The 25,924-nt window shown below is 39.2% G+C and overlaps 4 protein-coding genes across 4 annotated transcripts; all 4 read right to left on the reverse strand.

Moving 5' to 3' along the window:
* Positions 1–4,595: 4,595 nt before the first annotated feature.
* Positions 4,596–5,186, reverse strand: LOC128468271 (olfactory receptor 1019-like). The gene has a single exon (XM_053449960.1). It carries the CDS (start codon positions 5,184–5,186, stop codon positions 4,596–4,598), a length of 591 nt encoding a protein of 196 aa, XP_053305935.1.
* Positions 5,187–9,057: 3,871 nt separating this feature from the next.
* Positions 9,058–9,992, reverse strand: LOC128468272 (olfactory receptor 1019-like). The gene has a single exon (XM_053449961.1). It carries the CDS (start codon positions 9,988–9,990, stop codon positions 9,058–9,060), a length of 933 nt encoding a protein of 310 aa, XP_053305936.1. The 5' UTR covers positions 9,991–9,992.
* Positions 9,993–15,738: 5,746 nt separating this feature from the next.
* Positions 15,739–16,686, reverse strand: LOC128468273 (olfactory receptor 1019-like). The gene has a single exon (XM_053449962.1). The coding sequence runs from the start codon at positions 16,684–16,686 to the stop codon at positions 15,739–15,741; it is 948 nt and encodes a 315-aa protein (XP_053305937.1).
* A 4,128-nt stretch (positions 16,687–20,814) lies between these two features.
* Positions 20,815–24,830, reverse strand: LOC128468274 (olfactory receptor 1019-like). Its single transcript, XM_053449963.1, has 2 exons — positions 24,815–24,830; positions 20,815–21,728 (listed from the first exon to the last, which is right to left on the reverse strand). The coding sequence occupies exons 1-2, from the start codon at positions 24,828–24,830 to the stop codon at positions 20,815–20,817; spliced, it is 930 nt and encodes a 309-aa protein (XP_053305938.1).
* Positions 24,831–25,924: the final 1,094 nt, after the last annotated feature.

Here is a 25,924-nt window from a genome sequence, read left to right on the forward strand (position 1 = left end):
TCTGAGGTGTTACCAATGTCGGTTAGCGAAAGGTTCATCAATAAAATGTACATAGGCGTGTGAAGTTGAGAATCACTCAAAATAACCACAATAATTGTTATGTTTGACAATAAAACAACAATATAGCTGATGAGAAATAAAAAAAAATTGGAATTTGGAATTCAGGGATATCGGTCAAGCCTTGGATTGAAAATTCTGTGACATTCTGCGTATATTCTGATTTCATTTCGATACAGTGTTTTCTGTAGGAGAATAGCATTTGTATTAAAATAAAAATACACAACACAAGGTGTATAATCTGCAAAGCTTCAGCCATATTTAGCTTTCAATGCAAAAAAGGCTGGCCCTGTATAATGTATAATTACAGTCTGCGTTGTAAATCAGTACGTAAGCTCATAGTTAATTGTACATCATGCTAGCTCAGCCCTGACTGTTTATTCACCTCTACATATTATTGGAACTATCCAACATACATGGTCAGCTCAAGCCTTCTTGTAAGAGATAGACTGTATCTCTACCTTAAAACAGAGAAAAGGTCAATAGCGCAGATAATCATCATAAACAAGTTAAATCCCAATACTATTTTTAAACATGAATGAGAAAAACAACCTCATTAGATATTTTAAGTGGGCATCCTCCTAATAATCTCCCACCTGCAATAACGCATGTTCCTCTTGACCAATGACGTTTTGTCAGTGTCGTGAGTAGGAGTGGGTCAGTAGTCATCCTCCGACTTTGATCTAGGTTCTAGAAGAGATCTTTTTTTGCAAGAGAAACTCACTGGGGCTGGCTTTTTATAATGCTTACTAAAGCAAAAAAAATGTTAGCTGACCACCTCTGACCCTCAAATTGACATTTTAGTACATTATTATTATTATTTATTGTTTTATATAGTGCCATCAAATTCCGTAGCGCTGCACAATGGGTGGACAGGACATAACAAGTAGTATGTAACATAACAATTTGACTTGTAGAGACAACAGGTGAGGAGGGCCCGACTCAAAGAGCTTACAATCTAAATAAACTCCATTGATGTTGAATATGCACATGCTGCATCAAATAATCTAATTTTCCTTCTTAACTGAGCATTCTGGAAGAACTTTGCTTCACCTACTGTTTATGGGTAGTAAGTATATATTCATTGTATTCTCTTTATTATTTTTCTTACACACTGATGGGACATTTAGTTTTGCGCAGCATCTGCTAATTTGCTGTTATTTATTAATCAGTTTCATCAGGCAAATAATAAAATAATATCTTGGGTTTTTGTCCAATGATAAAATGTAGCTAGATAGTTTCAACATTAAGATGAGATATATAAGATAAACCAAAAAATAATAACAGATAATAATAACACATTGAGAAAAATAATATATAATACAACATAGAGAAAAACAATAGACAATAATATGTATTGTGGTTTATACACAATATTTAGGTAATTTAATTTATAAACACATTTTCTGCTTTACCCTGCTGTTTTTTTTTCTAAACGTTATTGTCACTTTTTTGGGGCTGTAGAAGACTGTGATACTCGGCAAGCGTTCCAAGTTCTGAAAGGAGGGACATAAGTCAAAGTAAGAGGGGCACGTGGATATTGGTCCAAATAGTGTGATTGATGCCACCACTTCGAACCTGTCTTCCTAGAAAAAATATGCCACTGCCAGGTGCCTCCTAATTCAGGCAGCCCCTGTAAATGAATACATATCTATATGGAAAAATGTCAGAAATGATTTCGGCAAGTTAATAATAGAACGATATATCTGAATAAATATATCCATGTTTACATGGTTAACGCATTTGTTGCAGTCCTTTCAAACTGATCATCCAATATCTAACTGTTATAGAAAAAGACATCTGTCACTACGAAAAAACAAATAATAACTGCCCACTGTGAAGAAAAAACAATTTAAAACCAGAAAGGAATGACTGATGAAAGACGAATGATTTGCTCCTACCTTGTCTCACTGCTGTGTTGCAGGTAAAAGTGTGAGAAATGACAGTAACCTTCTGCTCTCTTATATTGTGTAACGGAGAAACAAAACCTCCCCAGGGAATGGAAAGCTTAACAATGAAAATTGGGCTTGGAGATGGAACAAGAAATAATACAACCTGAAATATCTTAGTAATACCTAGAATTTTTCAAACACTGCACCAAGGCCGGCCCTACCTTGGAGCGGAGTGTGGCAATTGCCCCAGGCGGCACTTTTGAAGAGGCAGCACTTTGCCGACCCCAAGTGCTTTTTTTTTCTTTTTTAAAGCACAGGAGAGAGAGGGGCGCCAAGTGGTTTTCGCTTACCATGTTGGCAGTACCCGCTCGGTGCCCCTCTCCTCTCTCCCGGCGGCATTATGTCTTGGGCCGGCCCTGCACTGCCCAATACTGTATACAGGTTTAAATACATACTAAGGATACACAATAGACGTGTGCATTAGTTTTCATGCAAATTTTATTGTTAACGAAAATTGCATGTTTTGTGGATTCTTACAAATCAATAAAAATGAAGGCAATCTCTGACAAAACCAACGAAAACAAATTTGTAAAAGTGACAAAAAATGTTTTGGATTTGTTAATAGTTGCCATGTGTAGCAGCCATTACAAGCCATTTTAGCACCATTACAAGCCATTTTAGCACCATTTTAAGCCGTTTTGGTGCTCCCTGATAAGCATACCCGGGAACTCTCTGGGTTTGACCCCGGGCGAGCGGAGCACAGAAGTTCCCAGGTATGCTGATAAGGTAAAGTCGGAGGGACTGTGTGTGGGACAGTACATGTCAAAAACTAATAGGTAGAAGTAGCCTAAAAAACGAGGATGATCTCATTGATTGTTATGGCTGTGATTGATGGGTACAACAACCTGTGGGAGTTTTTCCTTACTTTTTTTCACTCTGGCCAATCAGCATTAGATATACTGTATATGTGTGTGTGGACCACATTTTAACTTGCCAGTAGCAGCAGTTGAGGACTGATAAGCATACCTGGAAACCCTCCGGGTGAAACTTTGCTTCCCCAGTTCTCCGAGTCGACACTCAAGTCCCGACAAGCCCCACTAAACTCCCATTTCCCCTTTAAATGGAGTGATGTCAGAGCGTAGTCCTGATCGCATCCCGCAAATGGTAGGCTCCAGGTAGTCGGAGCTCACAAGTTCCCAGCTACGGGAGTGCGAGTGTGAGACAGTGACCGTTAGCTTAGCAAAGGCTGAGACTGATACATACTGAAAGTGTTTGAATAGTATATTTTATTTATAGTATTTCTATAATGAAAGTTAAGTACAGAAGGTGTCAGGGATCTCCTCTTTTTGGGAACGCCCCCCTGAATGTCGTTTTAAATCAAAAAAAGACTTTAGAATTTTATCCAAAACGAACAGTTGGGAAACAAACACGTAAGAAATTAACAAAAATGTTGCCCGAATCAATTTTGCTCGCACACGTGCACAAGTCAAATACACAAGTAAAAAGAATGTGATGCCACCAGTGGCGTCTCCAGCTATCATATTTAGGGGGGGCACATGGAGAGACAGGGACCAAAGTAGGGGGGTTTATTATAAAATGGTACATATACACTATATATATATGCGTTAGATGTGCATTTAACTACATAATATGTACTTATCTCTCTGAAGTAAAGACCGTGATTGAAATATGATTTCAAAATAACAGCTGAACTGGCAGTTATTTTTCATTCTTTAATATTAGAACATGAAAGCCGGTAAGCTGTTACACTGTAAACTGCCCGATCGCGCCCAAACGTGTGATCGGGCATTCCCTTCTGGGTTGCGTCACTGCTGACGTAACCCGGAAGGTCATCGGAGGACAGGATATCCCCTGCGGGGGATAAAAAATACATAAAAATGTAAAAAAATTTAAAAAAAAAATATATATAAAAAAGATAATAAAAAAATTCTTTAAAAAACTTACATTCCATTGCCCTAGCATAACATCTACCCAGTATTACCCTCCTGCCCCCGTTCACATCCCCCAAACCCGTTAAGCCATAGGCATAAAAATTATACAAAATTGTACACCTTATAGTATGCTCCCTGGTGCTGGGAAAGTCTGGAAAATCTATATAAATTAGGTATTTCTGAAATCAGGACACCTGAATTAATAAAATTGGAGCGGATTTTCCATCACTTTACCTAATTTTGTGAGGATTCAGAGGGAAATGTAAAAAAAAAATTAGTTTATTTTTCTAATCTTCGCTAGTTATGGTATCAAAAGAAAGCTCTATCTCTCCTTGAAAAAACAATATATAGTTTACATGGGTACACTATTCACAGGAAAAGAGAATAATCGCTAAACCGACATACCCCAAAAATGGCAAAATTGCTCCGGGCTTTGAGGTACCAAAAACCCCTGGGATTGAAGGGGTTATTTAATAGGTTCATGTATATTTATGGTCGTGTATCTAATAAGATATTCTGTGTGTGTGTATTAAGCAATTCTAAAACCCTAGATACATTCTATTCCAATAATTACCCAATCAATCCAGCCCTGACGTTCCACAAAAAGGTAAATTACACAGGTTTTTGAACAGGATACATGTTTCTCTTTACTTATTAAGACAATTGGGGCGTTGACGTAGAAGTATTATAAACACTAATGTGGCCTTAAGAACACCATTTTATTCACTAGTTTCTTCAAAGCGTCTTTAATATCCTGGTTTTTCAGTGTGTATATAACAGGATTAAGTATTGGGACCAAGACAACATATAGTAGAGAAAAATATTTATTTTTTGGAGAAAGGCTTGATGTGGGTCTCATGTACAAAGGAATTAAAGTTCCATAGAAGACAATAACGCAGGTCAGATGGGAGGTGCAGGTAGAAAATGCCTTTTTCCGACCTTCTGAAGATTGAATTTTGAGAATGGAGGAGATAATAAAAATATAAGAAATGAAAGTGAGCAGGAAAGCAGGGATGTCGATTATTGTCCCTTCTACATAGGTTAAAATTTCTATCTTGAAGGTGTCACTGCAGGAGATCATCAGCAATGGGATAGCATCACAAAAAAAGTGATCAATAAGATGTGATTTACAGAAGGACAGTTCGGATATAAAGACAGCATATCCTGTGAGATTCAAGAAAGCGATGGTCCACGAAGCAACCGCAAATATAACTGTATGTCTTAAACTCATAAATATAAAATAATGAAGGGGGTGACAAATTGCCACATATCGGTCATAAGCCATGGCTGTAAGAGTGAGCATTTCAGTGAGTATTAGAGATATAAAAATATACATCTGAGTTATACATCCCACAAAGGAAACAGTCTTATGCAGAGTTAGGAGAGTACTTAAAAAGTTTGGAAGAATATCTGAGGTGTTACCAATGTCGGTTAGCGAAAGGTTCAACAATAAGATGTACATAGGAGTGTGTAGTTGAGAATGACCCAAAATAACCACAATAATTGTCATGTTTGACAATAAAACAACAATATAGCTGAGCAGAAATAAAAAAAAAATTGGGATTTGGAATTCGGGGATATCGGTCAAGCCTTGGATTGAAAATTCTGTGACATTCTGCTTATGTTCTGATTTCATTTCGATACAATGTTTGCTGTAGGAGAATGGCATTTGTATTAAAATAAACATACACAACACAGAGTGTATTGTGTGCAAAGCTTCAACCATATTTAGCTTTCAATGCAAAAAGGGCTGGCCCTGTATAATGTATAATTACAGTCTGCGTTGTAAATCGGTACGTAAGCTCATCAAGTTAGTTGTACATTATGCTAGCTTAATCAAGCAAATAATATCCAATAATAAAATGTAGCTAGATAGTTTCAACATTAAGATGCGATATAAAAGATAAACCAAAAAAATAATAACAGATAATAACACATTGAGAAAAATAATATATAATACAACATAGAGAAAAACAATAGACAATAATATGTATTGTGGTTTATACACAATATTTAGATAATTTAATTTATAACACATTTTCTGCTTTACCCTGCTGTTTTTTTTTTATAAACGTTATTGTCACTTTTTTGGGGCTGTAGAAGACTGTGATACTCAGCAAGCGTTCCAAGTTCTGAAAGGAGGGACATAAGTCAAAGTAAGAGGGGTACATGGATATTGGTCCAAATAGTGTGATTGATGCCACCACTTCGAACCTGTCTTCCTAGAAAAAATATGCCACTGCCTCCTAATTCAGGCACCCCAGGCAGCCTCTGTAAATGAATACATATCTATATGGAAAAATGTCAGCAATGGTTTCAGCAAGTTAATAATAGAACGATATATCTGAATAAATAGACATCTGTCAATACAAAAAAACAGTGGAGAAAAACAAGTTAAAACCAAAAAGGAATGACCGATGAAAGAAGTCTGATTGACCCTACCTTGTCTCTGTGTTGCAGACGAAAGAGTCTGAGAAGTGACAGTAATCTAAGGCTCTCTTATATTGTGTGACAGAGAAACCAAACACCCCAGGGAATGGAACGTTTGACAATGAAAATTGGGTGTGAGAGTTGGCGATAGAACAAGAAATACAACCTGAAATCTCTTAGTGATACCTAGAACTTTTCCCATATTTTTAAACTAGGCAATACTGTATGTAGCTTTAAACACATATTTATGATACAGAGTTAAAAAGAATAATACCAGTACCCATAATAATACTATTTTTCCAGGTGTAACTTGATCTCATTATGTACATACATTTTATCTGCTTTCTACTTAGCTGCCCCACAGACCCACTTTTATGGGCATTGGTGATCATAGGCCAGTTGGGGGGGATTCTCTGGTCTCCCCTGACTGGATCAGTGAGCTGTAAAATTATTGGAAGTCTGCTTTGACTCGATGTCCTACAACTGAGCACCACAAGGTAAGGTGAGCAGCTGGTCATGCCTCTGTCAGTCCTGACCACTCTCCACCTCTGTCAGGATTCCACCAAAGAGAGATGAGATAAATAGAAAGGAGAGCGGTTATAAGAGATGGGTGAATAGGAAAAAATAATGACAAGAGGAGAGATAAGGAAAAAGGGTAGAGGTGAGAAAGAGAAAGGGGAGAGAAAAAAAAAGAGAAAGGAGAAATAAAGGACTTAACTGTATTTAGTTATAGGTGTCATATTTGTGGCAGCCTCTAGAGGCCGCCTGTCTGATCCTAGCACTGTGTGGACTAACGACCTGACCAGCTTTATCTCCTTACCTGGGTGCAGTCCTCCCCCCTAAGTACCGGCTGAGTCCTCCATTCTGGGCCTTTGCATTGCAGTTTATCTGGCCCTGTTCTCCTGCTAGCAGCATTCTGTTTTGGATTAACCCGTTGTTACCTGGCTTGCGTCTGACTTCGTCCCTTAGTTCCTGATTTGGCTCTTCCACTGCCCGTGTTAACCCGGCTTGTTCTGACTCTCCTCCTGGATTCCGATTTGGCGTTGATATTGTTCTGCTGGTTTTGACCCGGCCTGCCTGACTACATCTACCCTGCCTGAGGGCTCCCTGCTGTGTGCCCTGTCTGAGGGCTCCCTGCCATGTGTCCAGTGCCCTGATGTGTGTCCAGTGCCCTGCCGTATTCTCTGTCTGTGGAATTTCAGCTGTTCCAAAGAGCGGGCCCTGCCAATCCAGCTGAAGCGTCCTAGTAGTATCTTGTGCCCGACTAGGGAGCTATTGTGCTGTACATCTGCCTTTATGCCTGTGTCCTGTTTGGTCGTGTCTACAGTCTGTACTTGCCTGTCTTGCCAGCTTCTCCAATACAGACCATATTGTATTACTGTTCAGCCTGTGGCATGTTTCATTTTTTCTGTCTGCTAACAATGCATTGTGGGGTACAAACTGAGCCTCTGGTATTCCCTGCAACTGGGCTCCTACCTGACCTGCTTACCCGAGCCCTGACATTAACTGATGTAGGGGGAGAAAAAGTAAAAAAGGAGAAGAGATAAAGAGAAGTAGGAAGAGAGAAAAAAGAGAAATATGAGACATGAGATGAAGAAAACCGGTGATAGATAATGAGAAGGGGGATCAAAGAAACAGGGAAAGATGAAAGCCAGAGGGGAGAGGTAGAGAGAAACAGGAGAGAGATATAGATACAGAGAAGGGGAGATAAACAGAAAAGAGGGGGATAGGGAAAAGGATGACATACAGAGAAAAGATGGAGAGAGAAAGAGGAGAAAGGGAGAGATAAAGAGAAAAGAGAGAGAAAAATGGGAGGCGAGATAAAGAGTAAAGGTGGGGAGATAAAGATAACAGAGACAAGGGAGCATAAGAGAGGAGAGAAAACAAGAAAGTAGAGGAGAGGTAAAGAGAAGGGGGAATCAAAGAAAAGGGAGAAGGCAAAGGAAGAGGTAAGGGGAAAGAGGGATCAAACAGAAGAAGAGATATGAAAGAGAAGGGAAGAGGAAGGCAGCAAAGGGGCAGATAAAGAGGAAGAGGAGGAGAGATAAAGAGATAGAGGAGGGGAGTTAAAAAGAAAGGGGATAGAGAGGGAACAAAGAGAGAGAGAAAGAGGATGAGACATAAAAAGAAAGGGTGGAAATATAAAGAGAACAAAGAGAGATATAAAGAAAGGGGATCAATAGAAAGGCAAGATAAAGGAAAGGTGAAGGAGACATATTGAAAATGGGAATAAAAGAGAAGAGGATAGGATAAAGGGAAGAGGTAGCGAGAAAAGAGATAAATAAAAATAAGATGATGAAAAAGAAGAGAGATGGGAAAAAACATCTTTAATCTGGCCTTGGCTGTATGGTGTCTTCAAATTTTCAAGTGGTTCTAAATGCATTTGGCACTCTTAAACTGAATGCATCTCCCTATGCATGATATACACTGGATATGCTGAATTCTGCATGCAGGGGTCTGTTTACACCCAGGTGATTAGCTCCATTGTTGCTTTCAATTGATGTATTTTCCTGCCACTGATTCTCAGCATAAAGCAGGGAAAGAGTTTGCATGATGGCTGTTCATTCCGTGTCATGTAACTGCTTTATTTTTCTTTCTTTTTTGTCAGAAAAATGCATATTAAAATATTCACAGAGTGAGTGAGAATGATGATGTTTAATTCAGATCATATCTATTTATTAAGACAATTGGAGAACTGACTTATTGGGATATGAGCATTAGAAAAATTAATTTGCCACCTTGCTCGTTAATTTCTTCAGAGCCTCTTTAACGTCCTGGTTTTTTAGTGTGTATATAACAGGATTAAGCATTGGGATCAAGACAATATATAAAAGAGCAAAAAATTTGTCCTGTTTAGGAGAATAGCTTGATGTGGGTCTCATGTACAAACAAATTAAAGTTCCATAAAACACAGCGACGCAGGTGAGATGAGAAGCGCACGTGGAAAATGTCTTTTGCCGACCTTCGGAGGACTTTATTTTCAGAATTGAAGAAACAATAAATATATATGAGATGAAAGTGAGCAGGAAAGCAGGAACGGTAAATATTGCCCCTTCAATGTAGGTTAACATTTCCACTTTAAAGGTGTCGCTGCAGGAGATCTTCAATAATGTCGTAAGATCACAAAATACATGATCAATCAGATGGGATTCGCAGAAGGACAGTTTAGACACAAGGACAGCGTGTCCCGTAGTGTCCAGGAAGCTAATGGTCCAAGATGCAACTATGAGTATAAAGGTGTATCTTAAACTCATCAAGATAAAGTAATGGAGGGGGTGACAAATTGCCACATATCGGTCATAAGCCATGGCTGCAAGAATTAGAACCTCAGTAAGTGTCAGACATATAAACAAAAACAACTGCGTTATACATCCCTCGAAGGAAATGGTCTTATGCTGAGTAAGGAAAATATTTAACATTTTTGGTAAGACATTCGAGGTGTTACCGATGTCGGTTATAGAAATGTTCATCAAAAAAATGTACATGGGAGTGTGCAGGTGGGAATCATGCAGAATAACAAGAAAAATGGTTATGTTTCCTATGAAAATGATGACATAGCTCAGCAGAAAAATGAAGAAAATTGGGAATTGGAATTGTGGGATATCAGTCAAGCCTTGGATGAAAAAATCTGTCATATTCTGGTTATCTTCTGGTTTCATTTTATATAGTGTTTTCTAAGTGGAAATAAAAAACATAAGAATATTATATGTCTGTTCACACTATCACCATTAACCAAGGACTTATAATGATGAGCTTGTGATACACAGGTAGAGATGTCTCTTAGGGGTTTATTGTCTAATCAGTGAGTTTACAGGTGAATATTTTGTTCAATTAAGATAATTTGTTTAAATCTAAATTGTGCAGGGCCAGATCAGCACTTTATACAGGAAAAACACACTGGGGTTGGCCTTTTAACCCCTTCGAGACCTGGTACTTCCTGGTCACATGTCACCCTCAGACCGGGACATACCAGGTACGTCATCTCAAAAAAATGTTGCCAAAATCGTGGTGATCGGGGGGCGCTGCTGCTGCTGTCTGCCCGGGTGTCTGAGCAGACAGCACAGCCACCCAGAGCCCGCCCCCGAGCCTTCAATCACTCCTATGGAGTGAGTTTGTTGGCTCAAAATCCGTTTTTCATAAAATGCGGCATTGAAGGGGTTAACGCTGCACTGCCGCTCTCATGGAGCGAACAGGCAGCTTCAGGCAAGTGTGGGGACCTGACACAACATTCCCCTGCTGCCTGGTCGGTCCATCAGAGCGGCAGTGCAGCGTTAACCCCTTCAATGCCGCGACATTTTAGGGGTTAATACCCGTTTAGTACGGGGCTCTGCTGCTGTGGTCTGCCTGGAACCCCAGCTGCAGAACCAATCGAAGTGGGCTGATGATGATCAGATCACTCCTGGCCAATAGGAATGATCTGATCATTATGGCAGCCCCTGGATGACCCTGCCCTACAAAGAGAGAGGGGTCATCTAGGGTAATTATGAAAAAAACATTAATATTAATTAAAAAAAATACATAATTATTAACTAATCACATTTAAGTCACTATTGATCGGTCTCCCGCCGGCCTAAACCTGTCACTTACAAGTAATCTGATAAAAAAATATTTTAAAAAGTTTAAAAATTGAAATGCGCATGTTCCAGTTTTGACTCCAAATCACAAGTTGTTTCAGTCATTTTATGTACCCAGGGGGAAAAAATACTGAAATAACGGGTTTGTTAAAACTGAAAAAACTAAATTTTACTGCAATGTGTAGGACAGACTGGCACTAAAATGGTTAAACTCCCAGGATACCACATTTAAAAAAAATCTTGTTTAGAAACAGCGATGCGCATCATTAATATTTAACCCTGTGCCAAAATAAATGAAAATACCAGGCATATGAGGTGTTTCCAAAATCAGGAAAAATACCTAAATACACTTTTGGAGTTCTTTTTTCTATTTGCACTGGTTATATCAAATTTTTATAGGTGAAACTGTGAAAATATTTCTTTTTTTTTTTCCTAATTTCCCCTATATTTTTAGATATTTTTCATACTTAATGATGGTTTATATATATATTATATATTATTTCAAATGAAAGCCCTACTTGTGCTGAAAAAAAGCAATATATGATTTGTGTGGGTGCACTAATTGAGAAGAGAGAATTTACAGTTGAAGAAAGACATAGCAAAAAAACCAAAAACGGCTCCGGTCTTTTAGCGCAACCTTAGTAACAAAACCCGGTCCTGAAGGGGTTAAATGTTTATCTCTGCTTCTCATTTACATATTTTTCATGTTATGATTTCTATACACCTGCGGTCACCATTTGGGCATTCAAAAGATTAACTAGTGTGTGACATTTTAATAAATGCTCCAAATAATAATGGTCTCATTTAACAAAGTTAGCATAGAGTTAGAGAACGAAAACAGGAGATAAAACAGTAAATAGAATATAGAATTTTTTTCTTTTTTTTTAAATGCGTGACAAAAATGAAAGGTAAAAAAAAAAACAACCAAATAATAACGAGTCCTAAGTGAAAAACCAAAAACTGTTTTTCTCACTTCACAAAATTAGATCTGATAGATTGTAAGCACAATGATGCTCCTTGGCTCCTTACACCTCAGCCCACTTTTCTGCTGCAGCTTCTTAAGCTGTGCCCTCCATACTTTTTTTCACTATCTTTTAGTTAATAATGTGTCTGTTATAAAATAAATATTATAGAATTTAGCCATCTACATATATATTGATCTACACTGTAAATACATATGTACCTTACCTTTAAAACTGGTCATTCCACATACACTATTCTCTTACATTGTAGATATCTACATCAATGAAAATAAATATATGTAATGTCCTACCGTAAACAGAGGAGGACGACAATGTATGACCAGCAAAGTCCTGCGTGTGCAAATCTGCCTTCAATAATGGAATCTTTTCATCTTCTTTGCGGATCTGCCTTTTCGTGGTGAAATTGGGTTGGGGATTTGGCAGTCATTCTCTGCCCTGTTTATACTGTGTGACGGAGAAAAGAAATGCTCCGGAGAATACAGAGTATGACGTGTAGCACTGTGTGATAGTAAGCGATGGAACAAATAGTTCTGTGAACTGGGAAAACCCAGTAATCACCCATTTAGTCAAATAATGAGCAGGGAATTAGCTAAAATAATGATTCACTAAATGGACAAAAGTATTGGGACACCTGACCAGTACGCCAACAGGGACTTTAATGACATTCTAAATACATAGACATTAATATGTGGTTGCCCCCTCCCCCCTTTGCAGCTATGTCCCCGTCAGCATACCCAGACATTTTGGACAATGTTATGCTTCTAACTTTGTGGAAGTAGTTTGGGGAAGACCCTTTTCTATTCCAGCATGACTGCGCCCCAGTGCACAAAGCAGGGTCCATAAAGACATAGTTGGATGAGTTGGATGAGTGGTTTGGAAGCACTTGACCGGCCGCACAGAGCCCTGACCTCAGCCCCATCGAACACCATGGATGAACTAGAATGGAGATTGCAAGCCAGGCCTTCTCGTCCAACATCAGTGTCTGGCCTCAAAAAATGCTTTACTGGATGACTCTCCAAAGTCTTGTGTGCATAGCCTTCCCAGAAGAGCGGAAGCTGTTATCGCTGCAAAGTGGGCACCAACGTCACATTAATGTCTATGTATTTAAAATGTGATGTCATCAAAGTCCCTGTTGGTGTAATGGTCAATATTTTGTCCATATAGTGTATATAAGTAACTATTTAGTATTTACAACAGACTTATCCCTACAAATATTTGGCAAATGTTATTCTAAATGCTAACGTGTTGCATGCCATTGTGTATAGCTTTAAATAAGTACATAAGGCAAAATAAATTATATATGTAACGCCATTTAAAAAATATCATTTTACTATTTATGCAAATTAAATTTCAGTTCAATATGTAAAGATGTTTCTGTGTTTACCCCTTAACGACCAATGAAAAACAGTCACTTATCGACCAATGGCATGCCTGGCAAGTCATGGCATTAAATAAGCTTAGAAAGCGATCTAAGATCACTTTCTTTGCTGAAATGGTGTTGCTGTAATGCCGCGATGTCCAAGCATTCAGTACCACCGAAATCTACTGCAGATCCCCCAGGTGTCAACATCCGTCATACAGTGTATGGCGGCGGACGTCTGATCTAAAAGAGCTTAGGAGGCTATCGACAATCGCCTCCTAAGCTTAAAACGGTATTGCTGAAATGCTTCGATGGCACGTGCGATAGAAGAAAGACCCTATTTGCTCAATTATTGCCAAAACCTTGATTTCTTGACAAAGCGCCGGCTGAGCCGCTCATTTGATCGGGGGAGGAGCTCCCAGCCGTCAGCTCCCTGCCAACACACTCCCCGCCCAGCCCGGAGTCTCCCCACCCTGATGCGAGCGGGGAGGCGGGGCTAATGACGCAAGGCGCGAAACGCCATTATTCTGTGTGTTTGTGGAGAGGGAACAGCAGCATGTGAACCCCCATTGGAATTACCCACCAGCCGCCAGTGCAGAGAGGGGCATAGAACACTAAGAAAGGATATGTTTCTTAACCTTGCTTTTGTCTGTTGGATGTTTCCATGTATTTGACTGGTTAAAAAAACAATCACGCGTGCGGAGGGACCCCAGATGGGGTGAAGCTGGTCTGGATTATTTTTGTTTACACTATTTTGTTTTTATAGGGGTTTACTTTTCATTTTAGTTTACAGAAACTTCCCCTGCCATTCCATAGGACAGGAATAGAAGGAGAGGGAGAACCATGGGAAAGGGTACCACTGTACCTCTAGAGGATATTTTGCCACTTCATCCCCTCCACACACCCCAATGGGCATTTCGTGGGTACAGACAGGGGATGAGATGGAGGCACGGGATGAGGGTCCCTGCCTCAGATATGTACTTTATTATACATTTACCATTCGGCTGAGCAGGAAGTATTGTGATTGGGACCTATACCCCAAGGATTATTTTCTTAACCCCTGCCCAACCCACACTATGTATTAATTTATTTGTTATTTTTTTTAAATTACCGTTAGGTGATGACTCACATGTTTCAACTCGGGTTTGCAACTTACAAGCCAATTAAGGGTAACTGAATCCACAAGTTACTTGTTTTTGTCAAGTTCCATCAACGTGACTGTATTGCTATTGAGTGTATGGAAGCTAAAGGTTTTTCCCAACTCACATGCACTTGCTGTGAATCCATCTCCCCATGTGATTATAATAGACTCCAGTTTATGATTTCCTATAAATACCAATTATTACATGTGGTACACATTCACTGTCGCAGGATCGTTTTAATAGAGGGATAAAAAAAATTATAATTACCGTATTTGCTCGATTATAAGACCCCCCCAAAATCTGAATATTAATTTAGGAAAAAAAAGAAAAAGCTTGAATATAAGACGACCCTATAGGAAAAAAGTTTTACCAGTAAATGTTAATTCATGTAAACTATTTTTTTTATTTCCTTTTATTTTCCAACCTGCCCCCCCAGTTATGCACATCTGCCCCCAGGCTTGCCACTCTGCCCCAGAAATACCACTGTGCCCCATGATATGCCTTTTAACCCTCTATATGCCACTGTGCCCAATGAAATGCCTTTTGACCCCCTATGTGCCACTCTGCCTCCAGAAACGCCTTATACCCCTATATGCCACTCTGGCATTTAGGGGGTTAAAAGGCATATTATGGGGGCAGAGTGACATATAGGGAGGTATAAGACATTTCAGGAGGCAGAATGGCGTATAGAGGGTTAAAAGGCATTTCGGGAGGCAGAGTGTCATTAAGGGGGTTAAAAGGCATTTCATAGAGCACTCTCCCTACAGAAATGCCTTATGCCCCCATTTAACCTTGCCCCTACTTACCGGTGCTTCTAATTCCCCGGTGTGTAGCCGGGGCAGCGTGTAGATGTCTAGGCGATTCGCGTAGACAACTTCCGCTGCAGCCGAAAGGAGGTGCGGTTAGTAGCGGGGGTCGTCTGCGTCCATTGCGCAGACCTTCCCGGCTGTCAGTGAGGAGCGTTCTCTCTGACAGCTGGGGAAAGTCTGCACGATGGACGCAGACAACCCCCCACTGCTAACCGCACATCCTTCCGGCTGTAGCAGAAGATGTCTACGCGAATCAGAAGCACTGGTAAGTTTTGGGGGGCATAAGACAGGAGGATCCAGGTCCCCTGCAGAGCTGCGGTGAATCTGGATCTTAGTCTCATAGTCAGACCTATTTAAGGTCTGATTATAAGACGACCCCGATTATAAGACGAGGGGTCTTTTTCAGAGCATTTGCTCTGGAAAAAAACCTTATCTTATAATCGAGCAAATACGGTATAAAATGGGCAATGAGACTTGCTATGTTTAAAACAGAACACACATTCATTTATTTCTGAAGAAAGTAGGAGAATTGAATTATTTTAAAAATGAGCATCACAAAAATGTATTTTGTTCATTAGTCTCTTCATAGCCTCTTTAATATCCTGGTTTTTCAGTGTGTATATAACAGGATTAAGCATTGGGATCAAGACAATATATAAAAGAGAAAAAAATTTATCCTGTTTGGGAGAATAGCTTGATGTGGGTCTCATATACAAAGGGATTAAGGTTCCATAATACATAGTAACGCAGGTCAGATGAGAAGCACAGGTAGAAAATGCCTTTCGTCGACCTCCTGATGACTTTATTTTCAGAACTGTGTAAACAATAAATATATATGAGATGAAAGTGAGCAGGAAAGCAGGAACGGTAAATATTCCCCCTTCGATGAAGGTTAACATTTCCACTTTAAAGGTGTCGCTGCAGGAGATCTTCAACAATGTTGTAAGATCACAAAAAACGTGATCAATCAGATGGGTTTCACAGAAGGACAGTTTAGACACAAGGACAGCGTGTCCTGTAGTGTCCAGAAAACCAATGGTCCAAGATGCAACTATGAGTATAAAGGTGTATCTTAAACTCATCAAGATAAAGTAATGGAGGGGGTGACAAATTGCCACATATCGGTCATAAGCCATGGCTGAAAGAATTAGAACCTCAGTAACTGTCAGAGATATAAACATAACCAACTGAGTCATACATCCCTCAAAGGAAATGGTCTTACGTTGCGTTAGAAGAATAGTTAACATTTTTGGTAGAACATTCGAGGTGTTACCGATGTCGGTCAGTGAAAGGTTCATCAGGAAAATGTACATAGGAGTGTGAAGGTGAGGATCATGCAGAATAACAACAAAAATTGTTATGTTTCCTAAGAAAACGATGACATAGCTCAGCAAAAACAACAAGAAAATTGTGAATTGCAGTTTTGGGAAATCGGTCAAGCCTTGTATGAAAAATACTGTTACATTCTGCTTATCTTCTAATTCCATTTTATGTTGTATTTTCTATGGGAAATCGAATTAAAACACATTAAGCAAAAAGAATAATATATTTTAGTTTTCTCTATAACTACCAGGGCCTGAGAGAGGATGAAAAGTGGCCTTGGCACTTTAAGGCCAGTGGCTGCTGTATGACGTACGCGTTGGCTGGATACGTGTAGCTGGATTTTATGCTTTTAAACTCCAGCAGCGTTGAGCTGGGGGTATCCAGCCGGGGGGCTACACAACAGGACCCGATCTGCCGCTGGAGAATTTGTCCGGTGTGCCAGATGGACAGTCAAGGCCTTCATACTCCTAACGAAGGCATCATGAGGAATTGTGGATACACAGGTAGAAATGTCAGTTAGGGGTTTATTGCCTAATGAGTGAGTATAGAGGTGAATTGGAACATTTCAACATGAGATTTTTAATAATTAAGCTCATTGGTCTAACGAAAAATTGTGCAGATGGGCCAGATCAGGTCAGATGGCTGGATGACCACCCATTTCACTCTGCTTCTCAATGTTATTGTGTGAAAGCCACCATTGCACAATAATAAAGTATAACTACTTTGTGCTGCATGAAAACATCACATTTTTTCATTCTCTCAGGAGGAGGCTCAAGGGGACAGTTTAATGTCCCTGGCACCCCTACTAGAGAAGATTTCCTATTACAGTACTCTGTGAGGACTTTAATATGAATTCTTTTAAAACAAAAAAAAAAAGTTCTTACGAGACACAGAAGAGAATGTTCTGCTGCAGCAGTTGCCCCTCCTCCTGTGTGGTTCGACTATTCTTGCCACCGATTAATTTAATACATTTTATGTAATATTTTGTGCTTTCTTTTCTGAGACATCAAAGGGACAGCGGCTGATTTATTATTTATCATTTATCTATTTTTGCAAACTCGATGAACCTACCTAGTTACATGTCTCTGCTCCAGGTAGAATTTTTGGGTCAGTGTCTTTCGCTGCCAGAAATGTTTACAATTTCTAAAAACCCTGTGCTCACTAAAATACAATGCAGCAATTCACAGAATTAGATTTGATAGATTGTAAGCTCCATGATGCCCCTTGTCTCTTATTCCACATTTTAAACTTACTGTCTGTCGTTTTATTATTATTATTCTTCTTCTGTGTAAAGAGCTGTGAAATACATCGGTGCTGTTAACATAAAGAATATTTGCAATTAAATTATTTAATCTATCTCTTTATGGAAGGGATTCAGTAATGCTTACAGTAACTCGATATTAAAGAAATATATCTGTGCAAATATATATATTTATTTATGCTGTTAACACTTTTCCACCATACCTTTAAAAACGATCATCCAATAACCAATATTATCTAACAGCTAGACATTTATCTGCATTAACATTATTAATAATAATAATAATATTAAAATGCAATGCCCTACCATAACCAGCCATGGATGACAACTTATTGTCAACAAAGACCCTTCTTATGAGATAAAAATGGGCTTTTTATCTTCATATTACCTCTTTTGATGATCTGCCTCCGGCGCCCATGGGAGAAATGGTGTGGCAGTAATTTGCTGCCCTCTTATACTGTGTGATAGAGAAACGAAATCCCCCAGAGTAGGTTAAAAAGATGAAGAGTAAAACAGTAATAGTAAGTAAGTGATGGAAAAATTAATATTGCCATCTGGGAACATCTAGTAATACTCAAAACTCATTAATATGGTTTGCTCTATTTAATATTTGGTAAATGTAACTCTTCTAGAGCTAATGTGTTGCGCAATATTGTATATAAAGTTAAACACAGGTGAAAGAATGAAAAATGATATGTATAAAATAATAATAATAATAATAGTAATAATAGTAATAATAATAATATAAATTGAGTTAATTATGCAGAAGTGTCTATACATTATCCAGTGATGTTGGCGTGTAGATTAGCATGTGTTCAAACCATATTGAGATTTCTGGAAACTTGTGAGCCTCTACTGTGGTTAGATCAGATGTGGCCCAGCCATGTAAAGGCTCAGCGAGCTACCAGACTGGTGCCTGTTTTTTAGCCGTAATGGCCATGTTCTTCCATTAGCATTGGCACATGCTCTTTAAATCCCCATGACAATCGTGTTGTCCTCACCCTACTCAGTATTTGTATATGTGAATTTTATTAGGACGATTAAAACCCTAACACTAGACAGCATTGATTGAGGAGATTCCATAAAACAGCCGGAGCGAATTGGAGTGAATGAATATTAAAACTTATATCAACCATATAACTAATATATACATCTAACTGTCAGTGTGAATCAAAGAATAGTATGGTCCATTGAGGCCGTTTACTCCCGATAGACATGTTCGAAAACTGTGAGTAAGGCTGATAATTCTTGTCTGTAGTAGTGTGACTTATGGATTGTTTGTTATAACGGGCAGTTAGGCCTCTTTTTGCGGTGATCTGTGAGACAAACTGCATTTGCAGATCTCGTACGTGGTGGCACATTAGAATGACCATGGAAATACATTCCTGTAGTGAGATTAACAGCACACAGGAAACTTCTATTAATGGTCACAAACTGATTGGCACCTTCACCGATTCAAAAAAATACATATTGAAATAAATTCTAAAAATGCTGACAGCTGATCTCGAGTGAACTCGGCTGGCTGGCATGCTGATAAAATACCCTAATCTCAGTTATGTATCGATTAGGGATTGTGATGTCACAGGTGTGACAGGGCAAGGTAATCTGGAGTTGTCTGGGCAGAGACAGACATTCTTGTGAAACTCTGGGTCGGGAGCAGTTTGCACAAAGCGTTTCGTTGGGTGAGGGTGTTTTGGGGGTCTTTGTTGGGCATTCGTGTGCAGTTTAGCCGGGTCATGGAGCGCGTCTGTGTCTTGTTTCTGATCCCATGACCCGGTAGTATTTTATAATGTACTTTATTGTAAAACCGGCCTCAGAGTCTGAATGTGGCTGCAGCTCCGCCCCTTCAAAGAGACAATCTTGTAACCTGGCACAGCCCTGTTTGCCCAGACGGCAGCCTCACTACAGGGGGTGGATATCACAGGCTGGGAAACCCATTGTATCTCTTAATCCCCTCACCTTATCCATTCCCGATGTACTCCCCGAGCTGATGGGATTTGGGGTTGGGTTCTGTGTTTATTGACAACGTCTGGTAAAGGAATGTTGATAGAATTACGGCTCTATATAAGTTCTATGTGCTTGAAATAAAGGTAGTTCTTGTTTTACTGCATGAATTGTGGTCAGCCTTGGGTATGGTGACCCTGTAACAACAGGTGCCCCACCTGTAAAACCCCCTTCTACACAGTAAATAAGTAAAAAAAAAACAGAATAACAAACACACACATTAAGACACATTTATTTATTTAAAATATTTTTTTAAAATTCAACCAAAAAAGAAATGGAACCATACGGTTTGGGGGATTCCAACTCCCAAAATATTTGTTTCAGCTATTGCAATAAAGACACTACAAGCTGTTACCGGGCAAGGATCCATGTTCAGATACAGAACTGAATCCAGGTTGGAGGTTAGAACAGGAAACAGGAAGTCTAAAGCAGGAAGTTGCTATCGTAAATCTATTACGATAAGCAAATAGCGTTAGAATATATGCATAATAACTATAATAACGTTCAACCAGAACAATGACAAGAGTAATAGTTCAATTTAAACGAAAAACGATGAAGCCGATAATAAAAGGCTGTGGGAATTTCCAGACGCTAAGACTCTTGTCAGAAAGAAAGTAAATGTTTCCTCTCGCATTCATGCTTTCGGTCCAAAGGGGTACCCATTTGGCGTCATGTGCGAGGAGAGTGTATAGCCCCTGTGGTTTACGATACTCTTAATAATTTAGGTTCTAAACTTTTTGCTAGATCTTGCCTTATATTAATGTAACGCTTTTTTTTTTGGGCCTGCCACAGGTACCAGCATCTTCCATGAATATCCCTTCCAAAAAATAACCCCCAATGCTAGGAGAATGGTGGTCAACATAGTGGGGCGCTGAAAGTAGATTTAGGTTTCTCTATGCCTTTAAATGAGAAAAGCACTTTAATATACATTCTTTGTTGGCGAGGCTGCCTGTAATGTCGATGAGAACCTACAATCAACCATATAGTAATTTCTATAATGTAATAGCTAATATACACATTGATGTTCTCATCCAAATACCACACTGTCTTTAAGTTTCTTTAGGGCCTTTTTAACTTCCTGATTTTTTAGAGTATAGATAAGGGGATTTAGTATCGGGACCATGACAACGTAAAGGAGTGAAAAAAATTTGTCTTGCTTTGGTGAATAACTTGATGTGGGTCTCATATACGAACAAATTAAAGTTCCATAAAATACAGTAATGCAGATGAGATGGGAGGTGCAGGTAGAAAAAGCTTTACGTCGCCCTTCTACTGATTTGATTTTTATAATAGTGGTTATAATAAATACATAAGACGTAAACGTGAGAAGGAATGCAAGAACCGGGAATAACGAACCTTCAATAAAGTTTAGCATTTCCACAAAGAACGGGTCGCTGCAGGAGAGCTTCATTAACGCTGCAATATCACAGAAAATGTGGTTTATTACATGGGAAGCACAAAAGGACATCTTTGATATCTGGACGGCATGTCCCACAGTATCTATAAAACCCAAACTCCATGACGCAATGATTAACAAAGCACAGCGTTTGAGGCTCATCAGTATAAAGTAGTGGAGCGGGTGACAGATCGCCACGTACCGGTCATATGCCATAGCTGCAAACAGGATAATTTCACTGAGAGTCAGCGACAGAAATAAATACATCTGAGTTATACATCCCGCAAACGAAATGGCCGCATGCTTTGTAAGGAGAATATTTAACAGCTTTGGAAGGATGTTCGAGGCATTGGCAATGTCAAAGAATGAAAGATTCATTAAAAAAATATACATTGGGGTGTGAAGATTGGGATCCAACAATATAACAAAAAGTATGGTTTTATTCCCAAAAATAATGACGGCATAGCTAAGAAGAAACATGAAGAAAATTATAGACTGGAGTTGAGGGACGTCACCAAAGGCTTGGATTGAAAACTCACATTTGTCTTAATGTCTGATTTCATTTTTTTATTATATATTCTAGGATAAAACATAATTTGGATTATAGAAATGTTGCATACATGCACAGCCATATTTAATATACAGTATGCGTATTTATTTTAGAAACTGCCGATAACCAGCATGATCTAATCACAGCCGGAGAGAACCACTCAGCCCATTTAGTCTGATGTAGACTGAAACCTTAATCAGACCTTAATTGGTCTAATCTTTAGATTCAAGATAGGCATATGTGATATGGGTTGTGTCAGCGCTGAGAAATGTACGAATATCAGAACCAGAATTTCTATAAATATATTCGGGCCAATACAAACCATTGTGTGGAAATCTGTTCATAAACAGGACTATGCACAGGACACGTGGTCACGCGTTCAGACTGGAAGAAAGGAGATTTAGACTAAAGCAGAGGAAAGGGTTTTTTACAGTAAGGGCAGTAAGGATGTGGAATTCGCTGCCTGCAGAGGTAGTTTTATCGGAGTCTGTACAGACGTTTAAACTGCAACTGGATGGATACCTGGAAAAACATAATATTCAGGGATATAATCAGTAATTATGGGGAAACAGCTTATTGATCCAAGGAGAAATCTGACTGCCAGTTTGGGGTCAAGAAGGAATTTTTTTCCCCTGGTTAGTGCAAAATTGGAAAGAGCGAAACCGGGGGGGGGGGGGATTGCCTTCTTTTGGATCAACAGCAACAAATTAACAGATATAGGAAAGGCTGAACTTGATGGACGCATGTCTTTTTTCAGCCTATATAACTATGTAAGTACAATAAAATGTCATAAATATAACTGGTTATGTATAAAACATATGGGAATATTCTTGCTTGAACAATGAAAGAATACCTGGCACATTTCACCGTGATACTTCTCTAGAGCAAATCCTTGTTTAGTTATATATCTATTTTTGCTCACTCACACATTGATGCTTTACAAAGTATTACAGGAACATATGAGCCTCCACTGTATGTGTTTAAACCTCATATCAGTTATTCTGTTAACAGCTCACACAGAAAATGCTCTTTAAAGTTAACTTTTTATAGTTACCCTTTTCTGTATTAAAAACAATGTAAGCACTTCAATCAAATACTATATTTTATTTCTTAGGCATATAGCAAAATTGCTTTTTTTTCTTATAACTATGAAAACAAAAAGTAAAATGGAATAAATATTTGGAACTTTGGGACTTTAATATATACTTTTCACAGTGCGTAGAACAGAGCTAGAAAGACAAAAAAAGACATCAATTTAAAATGAACTTTAATAATACCGTATTTGCTCGATTATAAGACGAGGTTTTTTCCAGAGCAAATGCTCTGAAAAATAACCCTCGTCTTATAATCGGGGTCGTCTTCTAATCAGACCCCCAAAAAATGGCTGGGGCCATGCTGCTTACCGGTCGCGAGCAGCGTCTCTTCCGTTAGAAGCAGGAGGACAGGAAGCTTGTAGCTTCCTCACAGAACTCTATCTCCCCCTCCCTCCTCTGGGGGCGGGGCCAGAGAAGTTGCTGGTACAGCCGGTCCCCTGCAGAAGTCTTCGAGTGAGAGATCTGCAGTTCAGGTAAGGGGGTGGGGGAGGGTTTTTGGGTAAGTATGTGTGATTAATGTGTGAAGTTGTGATTAATGGAATGAATGAGTATTTAAATGTTTGTGAATGTGTGTTTGTGTGTGATAGCATGGATGTGTAAGAGGGGTGGGGGTTGTAGCATGGCATAGGGAGGCTGTAATCCCACTACTATCATCCCCAGGTTCCAGCATGTACTGGCTGCCTTGGCTTGATAGGAGTGTGATTGCTGTTAGCAGCAATCACACTCCTATCAAGCCAAGGCAGCCAGTACATGCTGGGTTAAAAGGCATATCATGGGGCTGAGTGACCTCCAGAAATGCATTTTAACCCCCTATATGCCACTCAGCCCCATGATATGCCTTTTAACCCCCTATATGCCAGAGTGGCATATAGGGGTATAAGGCATATCATGGGGCAGAGTGGCAAATAGGGGGGGTATAAAGCATTTCTGGGGGCAGAGTGGCATAACTGGGGGGGGGCAGGTTGGCAAATAAAAGGAAATTAAAAAAATATATTTACATGAATTAATATTTCCTATAGGGTCGTCTTATATTCAGGCTTTTTGTTTTTTTCCTAAATTAATATTTTGATTTTGGGGGGTCGTCTTATAATCGGGGTCGTCTTATAATCGAGCAAATACGGTATATGTTACGTACCATTTTATAAGGCCGGTTCTAATGATCTGGTTTGTCTCTGGGATGCCCAGGAAAATGCAGAGTCTGAGTAGAGGAAATGGTTTAAGAAATGGGTTTATTATATAGTCTGACAGAAAAAAGTAATCATCCAGAGAATGCAGATTTTGAGACACTTGAGAGAACAACAGTGCTGCCACTGACGGCTAATAATACTCATGAATACAGAAGGGGAAAAGGGTAGGGTACTTTGCTAAAATAAAGTTGCCTTTGTAAATGTTTAGTGATAAAACTTTCAATAAAACTTTATTTTAATGTATTAAGTAGAATAATGCCATGATTAAAGAAAAACCAAGCAAATGAGGCCATGAACACATTGTGAATAAGGCACTAAACATACATGTAGTATTGTGTATAGAATGTTAGAGTTTAAATTATCCAATATTAGACTTTTAGGTTGAGTTTCCAACGGGATTTCTTTAATTTGTTACATGTTTGAGCCATAACCCAAACGTTCAGGGACGGCTGGTTTCACTCTGTCTCTCTTGGGTATATTCACTAAGAAGTCGAGTGGTCAGCCGAGTTTATAACTTGATTAACTTTTTTTCAGTTATTAACTTTTTTTCAGTTATTAAATGTTAGTACGTTATATGTACAAAAACATGGGGAAAAGGGAAGTACATCCTTTTTGAGTTCTATGGATTCTGGGTAGGCACATGCACATTCACAAGGGATTCTGGGTAGGCACATGCAAATAAGGTCAATAATTATCACCTTTCACCTCTATATCCACTTTATACATGGATCCCTTGAAAGTAATTGCCCGCTGTACAGGACAACCTTTAAGCAAAACTCGGGAAGAGATGCAATACCTACCTAGATCACGGCTCATAGTCAGCTTTTTTTTGTTTTGTTTTGTTTTTGGAGCCCGAGGTGCGTGCTCCTGGGTGCTGCAACTGTGCCATGGGCAGCAGAAGCCAGAATACGATACTGAGCCCCCTCACGGGGAACATAGACAATTGCCTTCCCCCCGCCATGGGAGGGTCGGATCTTGAGTTTCACCCCAAAGGGTGAGCCTCCTTTGCTGTCCTTTTTTGAAGGGAGGAAAGGGCCAGAAGGCTCCCAATCCTCCTCCAGCAAAGTCCAGGATTCACTGCCTCTAAAAAGAAAACAGTGTCCAAAACATAGTGAGGGCCTCGCTGTGAATTCAAAAAGCCATGAATCAGATAAAGGGAAATTAAATTGGCACTTGTGAAAAACGAAGTGATATATAAATTAAAGAAAAATAATTTTGGGGGCAGACCATTGCTGGACTATCTGGCCTAGCCAGGTTAAAAAATAAAGCATCTTAACCCCAGGACCTGATGGTACGTGGGAAAAAGGAAGTGAAAGAAGACTGCCAGTGAGATCGTGCACTCACCATGTGCAGTGGCGTGCAATACCGCACACGGTGACTCCAGCATTTCTGCCGGGGCAAACCAGCACCTCAGGCTCCATTGCTTTCCTAGCCCTAAGGCCAGAGGATCATAGATTTTATTAAATATGAAAAAATAGTTTACATGAATTAATATTTACTAGTAAAACTTTTTTTCCTATAGGGTGGTCTTATATTCAGGCTTTTTCTTTTTTTCCTAAATTCATATTTAGATTTTAGGGGGTCGTCTTATAATCGGGGTCGTCTTATAATCGAGCAAATACGGTATATATGATAAATTTAGTGAGAAGGGTGGGGGCTTTTAAGAAAATGTTTACATTTACTTTTAGTATTTTGTGTGGCACATATGGTGAAATAATGCTAGACAAACGTGTTTTTTGGAGAGGGGGTTCATATTTTTACTGCTGTATCGCGATGGGATTCACTTTTTGGGCTCTTTTATGATTATGGTTTTCCCATCCTCTGCCTTCTCACAAGCCCATTTGCCAGTGCCATAAGGATAAATTGTACGATCACGAGTAGGGTCCTCAACTTTCGTTTTATGTGTGTGT

The sequence above is a fragment of the Spea bombifrons genome, chromosome 11 (assembly GCF_027358695.1).
Source record: "Spea bombifrons isolate aSpeBom1 chromosome 11, aSpeBom1.2.pri, whole genome shotgun sequence".
NCBI classification, from domain to species: domain Eukaryota; kingdom Metazoa; phylum Chordata; class Amphibia; order Anura; family Pelobatidae; genus Spea; species Spea bombifrons.

Bases quoted from the DNA above. Each gene is read 5' to 3' on its own strand.
- LOC128468271 (XM_053449960.1), bottom strand. From the start codon at position 5,186: ATGGCTTATGACCGATATGTGGCAATTTGTCACCCCCTTCATTATTTT.
- LOC128468272 (XM_053449961.1), bottom strand. From the start codon at position 9,990: ATGAAACCAGAAGATAACCAGAATATGACAGATTTTTTCATCCAAGGC.
- LOC128468273 (XM_053449962.1), bottom strand. From the start codon at position 16,686: ATGGAATTAGAAGATAAGCAGAATGTAACAGTATTTTTCATACAAGGC.